This window comes from Coloeus monedula (assembly GCF_965178545.1).
Source record: "Coloeus monedula genome assembly, chromosome: 2".
NCBI classification, from domain to species: Eukaryota; Metazoa; Chordata; class Aves; order Passeriformes; family Corvidae; genus Coloeus; species Coloeus monedula.
The window spans coordinates 79,622,489-79,638,387 of record NC_138782.1 but is presented as its reverse complement, the minus strand read 5'-3'; the positions used below and the strand labels follow the sequence as shown (position 1 = coordinate 79,638,387).

The following is a 15,899-nucleotide window of genomic DNA, read 5'->3' as shown; positions in this document are numbered from 1 at the left end:
CAAGTGGTCCTTTTTAAAACAGTGAGCTTATTCACATGCTCAGAGTTAGTTTAGACAGGTTATACCACTATCATGTACTACACAACATGGATCTGGAGAGGATATTTTAGGCTCTACTGCAGAAGAAATTCCAAAGCTCATGTGTATGTTGCCAGAGCTTGCAGGGTATAACAGTATTGGAAACAATTTTTTTAACTGAGAATGTTTGATGTGAATATTGTCAGAGCACAGTAACCATGAAGTCTTAAGATCCTAGCACTTAGATACTTGGATGACTTTTGCTCTACAACTGCCTAAGATAAATAAGTACATGAATCATGCTCCAAAAATAGTGTTTTCAAGACAACAGTGTTTCTAGTATGATACCTCTGTATTCTACAAAAAATATCTTACCTTAGGTACTCACTGTCCTTTCACAAGGAATCTGAGCTAGTAGAACCATGCATCTATGTATACAATGTTAACAATATGTCAGGTGCTTAATGAACACTGGTAACAAATACTTAAGTAACTGTTTTCAATCACCTACTTGAGCATTTACTGAGAGAATTGGTAATTAACTTAAAGCACCTAAACAATACTCTTATTTCATTCAGCACATGCCAGGTATCTGCAAGCTTGAATGAAACTCGTCCTATAAAAATCATAAAAGAGAAATATAGCAGAGGACTCAACACTCCTTTCCAAAGTTCCAAACTGACACACAAGGAACTAAATTCAACCTCTTCTAACACCTCCCTGCAAGAAGGCCATAGCCTCATCTTTGTCAATCACACTTAAATAATCTGTACCATATCCTGATTTACAGTTACTGTCCTTAGTACACTATGTACCCTAAAAATGTGCAACATTTTTCACTTTCAAATACAGTCCGACACAGAAATATTCCTTCTTTCTCTCTCATTTCTCACCTCCCCTGCTTCCAAAACCTGATTCAGAAGCGGGCAAGGCAGGCAAAAAAAAGCACACCACAGAAACAACCACCACCCATCCATCTTAGGTTCACAGAGGCTTACTTAGTGAAAATAAAATTTCTCAGGTGTATAAAAATTTGACTGGATTGTCCTGGGCAATCTGCACTAGCTGACCCTCTTTGAGAAGATCTAAAGAATCTGGACTGTTTTAATGAAACATTACAGTCTGAAGCAAGTTTTTCCTCAAGTCTAATGAAGGATGAAAAGGTACTGGAAGAACAAGCAGTTGCAATTTTTCACCTGTTTTGAATTAGATGACTTAGATATCTTGACACCAGCTGAGGCCACACCATGTCATCCCATCCAAACAGCCTCATCATTGACAGAACAGGCTGTGGCTGGAGATCTGATAGGGCTTTGCTGGGTATATCCAAAGCTAAGAGAGTAAAACCTGTTTTTAGAGAGAGAAGAACATGGCACCATGTTAATAATTTCTCAGCATAATCCCGGTTCCACTAAAAAGTAATGAAAATTTATTACAATTAATAACGTGCAGTCTGGAAGTACCAGAAATCTCAATTAACAGGGAAACTGTTCTAACAGAGTGTTTGTACCCACATTAAAAATGTAGCCTCTATCCCAAGCAGTTTGTAAGTCATCAAGACACACAGGCAGCAAAGGAGGAAAAGTGGATCCTAACGTATGCAATTTTAAATAGATTCACAAAACCACAGTTTATAAATCCTGAAGGCATAGTTTTACCCCCTCTGCAATACAAAACATGTCTTAAAACCTGCCTTTTTGTCTTCTTGACTTCACTTTCTTATTTCCATCCACTCTATCTTGCCCTGTACACTTAAGCGTTACTGTGCTTTACTGGGTCGAGTTTTATTTATTTGTTTTGTTGTTTCTACACACTTCTCACAGTGAAAACTGTATCTGGAAAGAATTCACTCAGTAAAAGCTGGTACCTTTCTAGTTTTAGAAGACTTTCCTGTATCAAAAGTTACCATACAAATAAAGCACTACAGAAGAATTTACTCTTGAAAAGGATCACCAAACAACAGCTGCAGATCTAGAAACACGGGCAGTACTTTGTGCAGAATTTTGTTAATGAAGCATAATCTGTTTCTGTTAGGTCTACTGTTGAAATATTGCAAATGACAAGTGCATTAAAACTCAGAAATTAAATGTAATTTTAAATGCTGGGCAGTTATTAGGTTATAGGAAATGAGAAGCACCAAATGACTCAGGAAAACTGCCCTCATTGGACGGCAATGAAAAAGGGGCTCATTAGTTCCCAAACTCTCCAATTCAAGTTAAACATAATATTAAAATAAATATAAACCTGCGTGCATTGATCAGCTGACTTTGAATTAGACAGGAAAGGCTAATTTTCAGAAACAACAATGAAATTGTTTTCATTAACAGTACAGGGACAGACTATCTTAAGCCATGAGTGACTTCCCACTTCCTTACGTGCCTCAGAATAAACAAGAAGGTCATACAGAGTCCCCACTCTGCCTTAGCTGAGGAAACAATTTGTGCCAGCCTTCTTCCAGATTGTCACCTCGTTTCTGCAGCATCAGCCATAACAGAAGTTGGGGAGGAATGGGAGATAGAACAGTGCTGTGAGGCCCAGGCTGTTTGCCTGGCAGGGGGAGCAGGAGAGCTGTGACAGCTGCTCTCTCTCTCCTCTGGGCTGCAACCTTAAGGCGAGAAGCTCAAGCAGCGTGGGAAAGGTTTGCCTATCTCTGTAGTGCTACCTAACACATCTCTATAAAGCAGGTCACAACTGCACTCCCCTCCTTCTTGGAGGAGTTTATAATAGCTTGCTGCTCTTGCTACTTCACAGTGCTAATATAAAATAAAAAAGCTATGTCACTGTAGGAAATGAATGAAAGTTTTGACATTAACAACCTCCTCCTTTGATTTGTATTGCTGTTTCTCACACGTTTCAGCAGTGTGAGACCACTACTGTTGCACACTGCCCCTTTCATTAATTCTGCCTCCTAACTACCACAGAGCTGCTTCAAACGAAGGATCTTTTAGCTTTTCTACTACCAACTCAGTACTCCTGAGCTTGTAACTGTATCTAATTCATATCATGATGGGAAAAAATATTTTATGTTTCACTCCTCTGAATTTTAGTTGACTGGATACAAGATTTCATTGTAACTACACAATACAGTGTTAGCTACTGATGTTAAAGATCAAACTTGGGTGTCTTTCTATGCACTGCCAAGCTGACACATTGCATGTGGAGCTCACACACATATGGAATGTTGTACTTCAAGATTAAAAGCCTTCAGTGTAAAGCAAGACAAATAATTAGAATGGATTATGAAATAGTTTTATGACCATGAATATAAGGGTTTAGCAATAGGCAACACTCAAGTAAGCAACCTCTTAAAGATTGCCTTCAAATGAAAAATATTTTTAAAAATTTAGTTTGAATCTCAGCCATTATGAACAGTTCAACACAAACTTCTACAAAACCAAGTAAATTCTGGATATAGTGAAAAACAGTATTCTTATTTATATTGTATAAAACTTGTATGTTGATTATAATCTGTGACTAGTAGTGAAAAAGAAGTCAGGCTTGTATAGCTTCAAACCCCTTTGGCGTTCTCAATGTGTTTGTATTCTATTAAAGAATTCAACACTACAATATTTCTTTGTGTCAAAACATTTAGCACGGATTCCACTTTTTGCATTTATACATATGTAAATCACTCAATGGAAGGAGAAATATCCCAAAATACAAACTCCTTGAAAGTTTGTGATGCAGAGAATAGCACCAAATCCAGCAGGTTGCAGGGAGGGTCAGTGCTAACCTGCAGCTGTATCAGCAAGCTGAGGGGAAGGCGGTGTCTGTGACATTCTCTGGCTCTTCAAGTAGGGAAAGAAATTTCTCCAGAGAGCACTGGCAACAGCAAGGTGGTGCTCTTTAGCCACTAATGGAATCTGTGCGTCTGGGGCTGTATTTCCCAGCTGAAGTCCCTGGCTTACACGTTCGTGCACGCTCCTAGGGAGAAACAAAAACAATGTTTACGTTCAATAAATGAAAAATTCACATCTTTTTAAAATGCATTTACTACTACTTTAAACCACAGAGCCTGAGAACTGAAGGATCATTTTGAGCAATTAAAACCTTTATGCAAAGACATTATGCATACCAGTTATTTGATGGATGAATGATGGCATATTAAGCACCATAAAGTTAATGTTAATTACTAATGTCAACCATTAATTATATGCTTTTTAATATGTCAGATCAAAATGAGAAATTGGCAGCTTTAAAATGAATATCTGCATTTTGCAACTGCTAGCATGACAAGCAAGTCTGCTTCCAATCCAAAGCCAGGTGCTTCTTTAAAATTGTTGTCACTAGGATTTTTAGGATAGAGTTGTGTACAGCAAATAATGGCAAATGATTTTGATCAACTGTAAAGCTTCCTTCTGAAATCCACTTCTCACTTGTAAAATCTCACTAGGTAGGAGTTTAGATAAAAGATTCATTTTATCCTGATGCACTGCAGACAATTAGGTTTGACAGCAATGCCCACAGCTTTGTTAGTACAGTAAAGACAAAAGTTACCACTATACATAACTCCCATCTCTTCCTCAGACAATGTGGCATGAATTCAATAATGCACTCAATTTTCTTTGATTCTTCTAGTACCATTCCTGCTACTTAATCTAATTTGGAAGTTGCGACTTTCTAGAGGTTTAATAGAGATATGTCTGCAGGGAATCAATGTTCTCAGAGAAATGGTGGGGGGGGACATTAATAAATTTGTCTGGTAGAGCAGGATAGGAAGCATTACAGTACCAGGCTGATCAACTAAATAACATGCTTATTAAAAACAATCTGTAGGAATGCACTATCATTCCTGTTCCTATTTATCTTCTGGTCAACCCAATTGAGACTGTGCATTAAAGCACAGGCAGCATTATTACATTTGCTTTATTAAATTCTATAAACAGCACTGTAAAGTCAGAGTCAAGATATTTATAAGATAATGGCAAACTGCAGAGGCATTGAGAATTGCCTTAACACTAACATTTCTAGACTACAATTCTTTTTTCTTAACTGCCATTCCCACAATAGCAACTGTTTCACAAAAATCTTTCCCTAGATCTTTATTTTATGCTTACCCTAATTTTAAATAAACCAAAACAAAAATAGAAAAAACTCCAGCTCCTATTTCCCTTCTGGGAATGGGGGAAAATTATGAAAGAATTACACAACTCACAGCACTCATTAGGACATCTGAAATGGAATAATTTTAAATAAAGAGTAGGCTGGCTGCAAGGCCTTCCTGTACTACAGTTGATATTAGAAGCGCATCTCATTACATCAAATTAGTATCCAAAAATTCTGCCCAACACATAATTTAAAACATAAAACATACTGGCTGTCAAAGGTAACGATACCTTATGCCTGCCTGCAGGCATTCATTAGTTTCAATAGGACAGACAGAGAGAATTGAGTACCAGATACTTTTCGAATGGCTACATTTAACAGACAAGGAAAGGTATGCAGCATTAGGAGGAATCAAGGATTTCTCTGAGAGACGGCATGAGTCCAAACACAGGAACAGAAGCCAGGAATTCTAAACCCAGCACTTACTCCCTCTGTGGCTTCACATAAATCATACAGCCTTTGTTAGCCTCAGTTTCCCAGCCATGATATTTGGATAGTAAGACAGCTTACCCTTTAAGGATGCTGTGAAAACAATCAATGCTTAGAAACTGAGGATTATATTCAGTATGTCAGTTGGTATTCCTATTTACAAGGCATATTCTCCAAGTCAACATGAACTGAAATAGAAGCAAGATTAGCATAAAAAGTCATGCAACACTTCTTTGGGAGCATCCCCTTATTAAAAAAAGGACAAAGAAAAGGGTGTAGAAATAGTGAGGTCTAGAGGTCAAATGATGAAAAGGTAAAAGCAAGGCTAAAGACAAATTAAAAAATTATTTTTGCCTATTACAAAATAAAAAAGTTTAACAGTAAAAACAAAGGGCTTTTCTGTTCTATTTTGTTAGGAAAGGAAAGCATGATGCCTCATAATGCAGAGACTAAAACTTCTGGGACCAAATTCTGCCCTACTTACATCCAAACTACGCTGTAAAATTGCACAAAGACCTTTTTCTCTCCTCTAAATTGCCTCTCCAAAGACGGGTGCCTTGCATCTCCTTTAGCCATCTATGCAAAGTAGAAGGGTGTACAGACTTCCAAAGTAAGGTAATATATCTCCGTGTCAGTGGAAGGGCAACACGTACAAATCAGTATTTATGTTTATTCATAGTAACCTACACAAATGCTTGCAATAAGGTAAATGCTTGGAATCGATGGGGCATCAATATATCCTGAAGCTGATGTAGCCAGCTACTTCTACCAACAAGCACATTTTTTAACTCTACGAAAATATGAATAAATGCAATTTTACTTTTTATTCAGGTTTCTACATTTTTCTAACACTAGACAAGCATACCATCAAACATCACTCTATTTCTAAAACTTTATACATTTAATTTTCCATTCTGTTAAGAATTCTGGAACCACCAGTTGCCTCACTGCATTGGTAAAAACTTGGTGTGGTTTTGACTTCTTTTAAATAATGAATGTCCTATTTTTGTATAAAGAGATGTGGGGTTTTTTTTTCATTTTGCCATCAGATCATATAGACCCTGGGTTTATTAAAGAAGGGAATGCTTGTGCTACTTGAATGAGGATTGTGCTGGATGTGTAGGTATAATAGTAGCATACAGGATTATTTTCTATATCCTACAACTAGGGTAAGGAATTGCAGCCATTCATCTGGATGTAGATATAGTAATCATAAAATATGCTTACTTTTACATAAAAATTACATAAAAATTGCAAGCCTGTGTTACTAAAACAGAGCCAAACTTTAGGTCAAGCTAGAAGAGTAAAACACAAAATTCATCAGCCTGCCTATATAAGGGAAACTTTGAAGTCACTACTAGTCTGTAATCTGCACTGGATGCATATTAACATACAGACTTAATGCAATGTCATTTAATTTGATCTACAAGGGTTCAGAACTCCCCAACATGAGAGAAGACCTCTCTCCTACCAGCACTGCCAGGGGCTACCACCCTCAGGGTCTCACAGGCTATGAATATAGATACTGGTTTCTTCACAGACAGTATTCCCAGCTCCTCGACTCCCAGTCTAAGGCAGGCCAGCCAACATCTACAAATCTCAGCTGCCCAGTACAGCCAAGATTAAGCTCAAGAAAGTCTTTTTGAAGGACCTGAATGACCTTTTGATGTTGAAACAAATAAATAATTAAAAACCACCACCTGAAGTACCAACATGCTTGGATAAAACTAGGGAGATTGGGAAGAGATATATGAGTATTTCTAAAATGGTAAAATGGTTTTGATGCATAGAATTTCAACTACAATCATCAGTTATTTCCAGAAAAACTCAGGCAAAGTGAAAGGAAGCAAAGCACCATCACAACCAGATTCAAAGAGATGTAGTAAGTGCTTTGTGCCCTTTGCAAATCAATGGAACTTGCACAATACTTAAATTTGGAAATTTCCCTTCCAAACATTCTTCCTCTTTTTATATCATTATCAACACAGTTTATAGAATCATGGAATTGTTTTGCTTGGCAGGGACATTCAAGATTACCTATTTCCCACACCCCTACCATGGACAGGAACATCTCCTTCTAGACCAGGTTGCTCAAAGCCCCATCCAACCTGGTCTTGAAAACCTGTGGGGTATCCACAATTTTTCTGGGCAACCTTTGCCAGTGTCTCACCACCCTCACAGTAAAGAATTTCTTCCTAATGTGTAACCTGAATTTCCCCTCTTTCAGTTTGTACCCATTATTCTTTATCCTATAACTACAGTTCCTGATGCAGAGTCCCTCTCTGGCTTCCCAGAAGGCCCCTTCAGATACTGGAAGGTTGCCATGGAAGTCTCCACGCAACCTTCCCTTCTCCAGGCTGATCCGCCCCAACTTGCTCAGCCTGTCTTCGTGGGGGCGCTGCTCCAGTCCTCTTGTCAACTTCCTGGCCTCCTCTGCCCTTGCTCCAGGCCCATATTGATCCTCTGCTCAGGTCCACACATGATGCCATGACTGACAGCTCAACCAGGGCTTGGCGGGGGGGGCTGGAGGTGGAGCAGGGCACTGCCTCACCTTCAGCAAAGCCCAGCCTACCCCCCCACCAGACATGGATAGCGGGATTCCAAGGTGTTTCAAGACAAGAAACATCCAGTCTCTGACAAGCGGTAGACTCAGATTTTAGTGACCAAACAGTATTTAGCAAACAGCATTGCAGAATTACTTGAAAACTACTCATTCAATTTCACTTTCTTCAAATGCCATAAAACACCAATACTTCTTTAATACCTGTACTGATTTCTTCCTGTCACACCACTAGAACCGCTATTTATGCTGAACTGCAAGCAAGGTTTCAGCAGAAGCCACAAACGTTTCCAGTAACTAAGTCTATCCAAGATTAAGCTGAGAAAGGTCCTTGTGTGTCCTCCATATTCCTTTGAAAATCCAATACGAGTATTCAACTAGTTGACTATTATGTCATTTAATTACATGTTATAGCAAATTGCAACTATAGCACTTATTTCATTGATCCCTATGGATACCAATTCCCATGTTGACAAACTCACTGTTCAATTTAGTAATTTGTTCCTAGACATTTATTTAATTTTCGTCTGTGCTTCAAACATGCAGTTAACACTAAATACATGTAACTTGTCTGAATTATAACCACTTATAATACCATAAAATATTCAAAGTGTGAAGGAAAACACATTTTTAGAGTGAGTCAAATACTTTTATACAGGATTTTTTAAAACATTAAAAAAGAAAAGGTAGTTTCAGTCTGAACTGTAGTACTGACACTCACAAAGGCAAAACCAAAATTGTTGCATATAGGTTCAAGTCTACTTTCAATGCAGTATCATAGCACTGTGCCAAGATACAAGTAACAAACTGTATGATCCTACCTCTCTTACAAATGCAGATTCATGCAAAAGAAATGGATCTGGATTCACAGAAATGGCATACTAGCTGCATGGTGGTGCAGCGTAGAGAGTGGTGGCAAGTCACAGATTTGGGTTTCAGGCATCTCATGGTAAAGGCTCCTGGCTTTCTGGTCAGTGGCGAAGGATTGTGACCATCTGAGCTAATGTGTGAAAAGGTGAACCTCCTTTCTCTTGGCCCCAGTCATGAATGCAGGTGCGCAGAGTGGCAGAACTCCACACGGAACTGGTTATCAGCATGTTTAGTAAGGGCACTGATAGCATGCTTACAAGAATTTAAAGTGCTAGAACATCTACTTTATGGCCTCAAAGTGCCTAAGCTGGATGCTAAACAGCTAAGGCCTATGAAAACAGTCTTAATGCCTCTGGGCACATGTTTTGGTACCTAGGAAAGTTGGGTGCTTAAAACGGAGTCACCTAAACACTGTCAAGACACTTCCACATTCAGTCTGTTTCAGTAAGACATGCATGGAGGAAGGTGACTAAATTCTACCCAAATCTGATTCAAACATCCAAGCCTTCTTTTACGTCTGTTTCTAAGCTCTCTGGGATACAATTTCTATTTTATAACCCTTTATATAGAACCCAGTATATTGATACTGGTGTGACTGCAGTAGGAATTCTCAAAGTGCACAGAATTTTCACCCATCTTTGTGGAATTAAAGACTACATTTCAAAAAGCTAAGCAAGATGAGAAAATTAAGACCAAAAATAAATTTTCCTATCCATTAAAAGAAACATTCAGAAAAAGATCCCACAGTTTATAATATAAGTGTCAGCACTGTGTAAGCCATAATAACAGCAGTAGCACCACCACAGAGCTGTACTGCTGTACAGCAGAGCGTAAATGCAGAACTGGAAAAATCATGACAATATTATCAAACATCAACATGCCCCTATCAGTTCAGTATTTATTAAATGATGTTTTAGTGTTCTCTCTTCATTTTAATTTGCTTCAATAAGCCACGTGTTTAAATGTTTACTCAAAAAAGGATGTCCAAACAACATGCCTGGTTATGAATGTGTATGATGATTACTGAGTTGTGTGATGGGGTAGAGAGGGCTACCAAGGGAAGAGGGATGTTTCTCAGAACTCTAATATGCAGGACTTTTATCAAATGCTTAAATTCACCCATGGTGCTTAAGTTCTTTATAGCAGACTTGTACAACACCATTAATATCAGTGTTACAACATGCCTTCATCAGGCACAACATGAAGCATACAGAAAGTGATGTGTCTTAGATGTTGGATGAGATCCAAGGAGATACAAGGATGTAATGGTTAAAAAGCAGGGCACAAACAGGTATCAGACTCCTGAATAATAATTCCCAAACTGCTCACTTAGTCAGATCACCTTCTTTTGACCAGAAAGTTCCCTAGGTGCCTGCAACTGATCTACACAAAAGCCTTGAGCTGAGCATCTAACTCACAGTCTCTGTCTACTGGGGCCCAGAAATCTGAACATGACTAATCCACACCAAAAAAAAAGCAGCAGGTTGCATAAGGTGCAGCAGTAGCTACTTGCATTTTCAAACACAGAATGCACTTTTTCTAATGTAACAACCAATGAATCACAGCATCAGGGTGAAGGGCACCTGGGTCCACTTTTGATACTATTTTGGGGCTCAGGCTCTCCTCTTGATTGTGGGTTCTACATTAACTCAGGTACTGGATAAAAATGTGAAATCCAGAACAAGGAATGGAGCCCATGACATTCTTCTCTCCCAGTATTACATACTAACCACTAGGGAGCAGATATTTAATCATTCCAGCTGCTGCCTGTGATTTAAATGACAAACAACAAAACAAAACCAAACCCCAAGACACTTAGGCACACATCTTCAGCAGTGGTTCTGAACACACAGATTTCTGTTTTCATGACTCTAAATTAGATATCACTGGGCCCACTAGACACATGCTGGATTCAATCCTTTCTATTTTCTGTAGGTTAACAGGAAACAAAATCCCAGAGAGGAGGCAAGAGCGGTTTGTTGTACAAGACACATATGCTGCATGTGTCAAATGAGCTGCTGGTGAGCTGGACCTGTTACTGTAGGTCATCAGACCATTACATCTTGGAAGACCCCTACACCATTTGAGAGCAGGATTCTTCCAAGTGCTGGTAACCTTTAAGCTCATCTGAACAGAGCTGTCAGGCAGAGAGATACCCAGGAATAAAAGGTCAAAGAAGCCAACATCACCACAACACTGTAGAAAGAAACTGATGCACACAAAGTTCCACCTGAATATAAGGAAGAACTTCCTTATTGTACTAGTGACCGAGCACTGGATCAGGTTGCCCAGAGAGGTTGTGGTGTCTCCTTCACTGGAGATATTCAAGAACTCCCTGCACACAGTCCTGTGCCATAGGCTCTAGGATGATCCTGCTTGAGCAGGGAGGTTGGACCAGATGATCCCACTGTGGTCCCTTCCAACCTGATCCATTCTATGATTTCAGTTACAACAGCTTCTCTGTAAAACTGTAGCTAACATCGCTAAAAGATACTCTACCTTCCTCCACCTGAAAATCCTACCCTGTGTTTGTTTGGTTTTTTGCCACAGGAACATCAGGAATACATTACCCCCAAACATCTTAAAACATATTTGGCATTGTGTTGCCTTAATCGAAAAAAACACCTTTTACCAAAATAAAAAAGGCTACAGATCCTTTCAATTTATCACACATCAATCACTGCCTGGGTAGAAGCAGATCACATACTCTTTCCTACTGAAGATACAGTAGGTTTAAATAGAGCCATTCCAGTCCTTTCATTGGTGGTATAAATCTTCAAATCTCAGTGGAAGAGCCTAGGATATTCCTGTTGTTAGTGAATCATTGACAGAACAGACTCAACAGTTAAGAAGATTCTAATGTGACAATTTATATAAGCAGAGTAATTAAAGTATATTAGAAATCCAGATAATCTCTTCCAATCAAACCGATGAAGGGCAGCCCATGGGCATTCAAATTACACATCGCAATTTAGCGCAGGGTCACCTTCCCAAGTTAAATAATATCAACAGAAAATGCCTTAAACAAAATGATACTTACTCATAACTAAACCTATTCAGGAAACTATATAAAGTTCTTTGAAGATATAAACATTTTAAGAAGTTAACCACTTTAAACCACTACTTTTTTCCTTCTAGTGATCTGGAGACGAGGGCCAAATTTAATTTCTCAGACATTGCTTGATTCACTAAAACACAGGGAAGAGAGCAGAAAATGTGTCAGATCCCTTTCAACATTATAGTGCAGTATGGCAGTAGTATTTTCTTCACATTACCTGAGAGGGTGTTAAAACAGATGATGCAAGATGTAGTAATTAAAGAATAATACAGACAGATAGGGAATCTAGTGCTTATGATTTTTTTAATATTTTCATAAGTAATTTTTTTTACAGTTTTTGTTGAATGCTTTTTGTTTGTTTCATGCATCTTTTGCAAATCGGTCTATCAACTGCACAACTGAAAGTAATGGATTACATTACATTTTGACATAAAATTAAAAGTAAATCAAGACCAGTATATATAGTTTTCCAACTTCAAAGTTATATTAAAAACAAAACAAAGCAAATACCCCCCCCAAACATAACCATTGCAACCAATCCCATAATACACAAAAATGGCAAACATACACTATTCACTTTTAAGTCCAAGTTCCTATACTTTTTAATACACAGCTTAACTGCTTGTTCTTTAGAGAAATACAATTCAAGAAATGGGGCTCTTTGTCTGAAACTAATACAGAGGAATTTGCTAGATTTATGTCCGTCACTAAATTATTTAGATTTGAATGTAACAGAGCAAACAGTATGTACCGCAGAATAAAATTGAACTGAAAGTCTCAGGCTTTTAAGACAACCATTTTTTCCACAGCAATATGGAAACAATAATGTGCTATGATATATAATCAGCAAAGTTCTCACTGATGAAATGATTTTCCCCATCAAGGAATCACTAAAACTGGCAAAAGCAGCCATGACCTAATCCTCTTCAAAGTTTTCAAACCAAGCATTCAGAATAAGGGATGTTAGTTTGTCAAGCTGCAGCATTCTGAACACAGCTAAGCCTTGAAACTTTAAATAGTCTTCGGGAATTCACCTTCTGGACTTTTAGAAGGAAACAGCACATTGGTGTGAAAAAGACTCAAAATCTAGGCGTAATTCACATATACTCCTTTACTTTTTTTCTACTGGATAGCAGAAGTTACACAAAGGCCAAAGTGGTACTAGCCTGAATATTCCTGCCCTTCTACTGAAGGGTAGTAAAAGTTCCCAAGATATCACCTACAGACTTGGCAGAGACAAAAGAATAAAAAAACAGGTTATTTTAAAACTCATGAAATTGCAGGAAGAAATGTGGATATCCTTTAAAGAGGAAAATGGGCACCCAGCAAATGCTGTAGAATTTAACTAAGAAAGAAAAAAAATAAAACACACAAATGAAGTGTCAAGCAGAGCCAGTTCTCCCTACTATATTACACCACTTCTTGTTCCACATTATTCCTGCAGTGACCTTTACCCCATGCACTTACAACAGAAGAGAGACCTGGAAGATGCTATGAACAGCCTGTCCTGTCCTTCTGACTCTCATGCAGATTCTCAGTGAGACTTGCCATGATGCAGGCCAACCAGATGACATAATCATGAGACCCAAATGAATAGTCCCATACAAACACTTGCAAGAACTTCCCACTGATTGCTTGATGAAAGTCTTACATATATGGAGAAATGGGTCAGCAGTCTACCTGAAACAATTCTTACTAAATTACAAGAAACAGCAAGGATTTGGAAAAGAACTAGCATATAATATAATCATGGACAAAGAAAAGCAAATCAAACTTGGAATTCTTTCCTAGTGACTGGATTCCCCTTACTTTAAAGACACGCAGTGCAAATGTCACCAAAATTCTGATTTTATAATGTGCAATATTGAAGACAGGGCAATAAGTTCCAATGATTTTTCTATGCATTTAACATCAGATTTTAGAGGAAAGCTGTTTGTTACTAGGTCTGCATTAATGACAGATAGAAAATGTCAACACATCTTATGTTGCTGCATCAATCCACTGATTCATAGATAATTTGCGGATGGGGAACACTAGGGAATGTTTTTCTTAATTACTTCAAAATGTTCTTGTGTATCTATTTTAGAACACAAGTATTTTCCAAAAGTATTCACTATTTCGTAGACAATCAAACAGCATAATAGCCCCATACTTAACCACTAATTCATTCATCAATAAATTGTTTTACCCATTTTTGAATGGCTAGGCTTGATGAGTATTCCCTGTATATGTCTAAGTGAAGAAATGTCCAAGGCAACCATTGCAAGAACCACACTAATAAATAAATTCTAAAAAATTAGAAAAATTATCTGCCCATCGAGGGGCTCATCTCCTGATATCAAAGATTCTAATCTTCACTGGGATTGAAAGTGTTAATGCTGTGAATAAGATATTTTCAACTGCAACTGAATCATGTGAAGATTATCAATATAGCAGCAATGTACAAAGGTGCTCCAGCAAGGTTACAGAGTTTAATATAATCCTCTCTATAGCTAAGCACAGTAATAGAGAACCCTGCATTCACTGTGACAGCATGTTGTGTGCGCTCAGTAATACTTATAAAATACATGGGGAGAACAAGAAATCCCCAACATCCTTACTATTCTCAAAGACAAAGTAAAGATATTAACAAGAACAGACACACAACCCTAAAACACCAAGGTACAGAAAAACCAAGCTTTCAAAGCTGCAGAATATTACTTAGCACTTTCTCCTTAACCCTTCTCAGTGGGTTTAACTGCATCACTGAAAAGACAAGTTGTTATGACCGTAAATTAAATGCAAGCAACAGAGCTCAAGCTTGCTTTTTTGTCTAGGTCTGCTGTGGGGGAATATTACATCTTCCATAGCCACCCTAGAAAATTTGTTTTAGAGAGCTGTTTTCTTTTCCTAATCACATTTAGAAAAGATAAGGTTGCAAGAGCAGAAAAGACAACACAACCTGTGTTAATTCAGTGCAACTAGTTCAAATTTCAGTTTGTGGAATACTGTTGGGAAAAACAGACAGCTGATTTGAGCCCAACTGCAATTTTCCTTCATTACCTTCACTGGTGTTCAGCCAAGTTAGCTTCTGCCCTGTACTGTGTAGGCATATGCTAAGATTGCAGTTTCCTTTGTGCCTGTAATGCAAAATACAAACTGGAACACACAAACCCACAAACCAACCCTTTGCTGTCCCAAAATCTGAAGTCCTAGGAGAGAGAGTGTCCAGGTACTCATCTCAGCACAAGGGCCCAACCATTCACAGATTTCAGCCAAGCAGTCTCTCCTAGATTCTGCATAGATTCTGCACTATTCAAGGCACTGGGAGTCATCTTGTTGCTTTGAATGGGTCCCTGCTCAGTTCTTTTGAAGAAACAACAGAAGAAGTAAAGAGATAAAAAGACATTTAGTTTCCCTGAGCAGACTTTCAGTATAGGTCAGATTCAGAATTTTTGAATCCACTCAAAGAACTAAGAGAAAATAAAAAAAGTTAACAAGCCGCATTGAAATTGATACTATCCTAGGCTGTTGTATTCCCCATTTTTAGTTCACATATGCAAAAATCCCCACCTAAACCAACTTTAATATTTATAAGTCATTGCCACTTGACAGAACTTATAATAGCTGCATTTCAATTTTTAAAAGCCTTATTTTGAATAGAAATATTTTGCAATATTACAATTAGTTTTGGTCAAATTAAGACAAAATTCCCCAATAAATTCCCTGTCACCTCACAAAATTAGAGTTTAAAAGGAAAACACAAAACTGACTCATTCACCACTGATGGGAAGGAGGAGGCTTACAGAAATCATTGGAAGTTCTGTGTTCTGCCCTGCCCATGAGACACTTTGGCCTTTGGTTTTGAAGCTTTTGTTA

General features: G+C 38.1%; 1 protein-coding gene across 1 annotated transcript in view; it reads right to left on the bottom strand.

Moving 5' to 3' along the window:
* MMS22L (MMS22 like, DNA repair protein) overlaps nucleotides 1-15,899 on the bottom strand; it is a gene marked incomplete at both ends in the record, with an annotated part of 88,753 nt that overhangs the window by 20,560 nt on the left and 52,294 nt on the right. Inside the window, 2 exons of the mRNA XM_082276758.1 lie at nucleotides 1,215-1,365; nucleotides 3,752-3,942. Coding sequence (XP_082132884.1) covers nucleotides 1,215-1,365; nucleotides 3,752-3,942 — 342 coding nt within the window. The remainder of the gene's footprint in view (nucleotides 1-1,214; nucleotides 1,366-3,751; nucleotides 3,943-15,899) is intronic.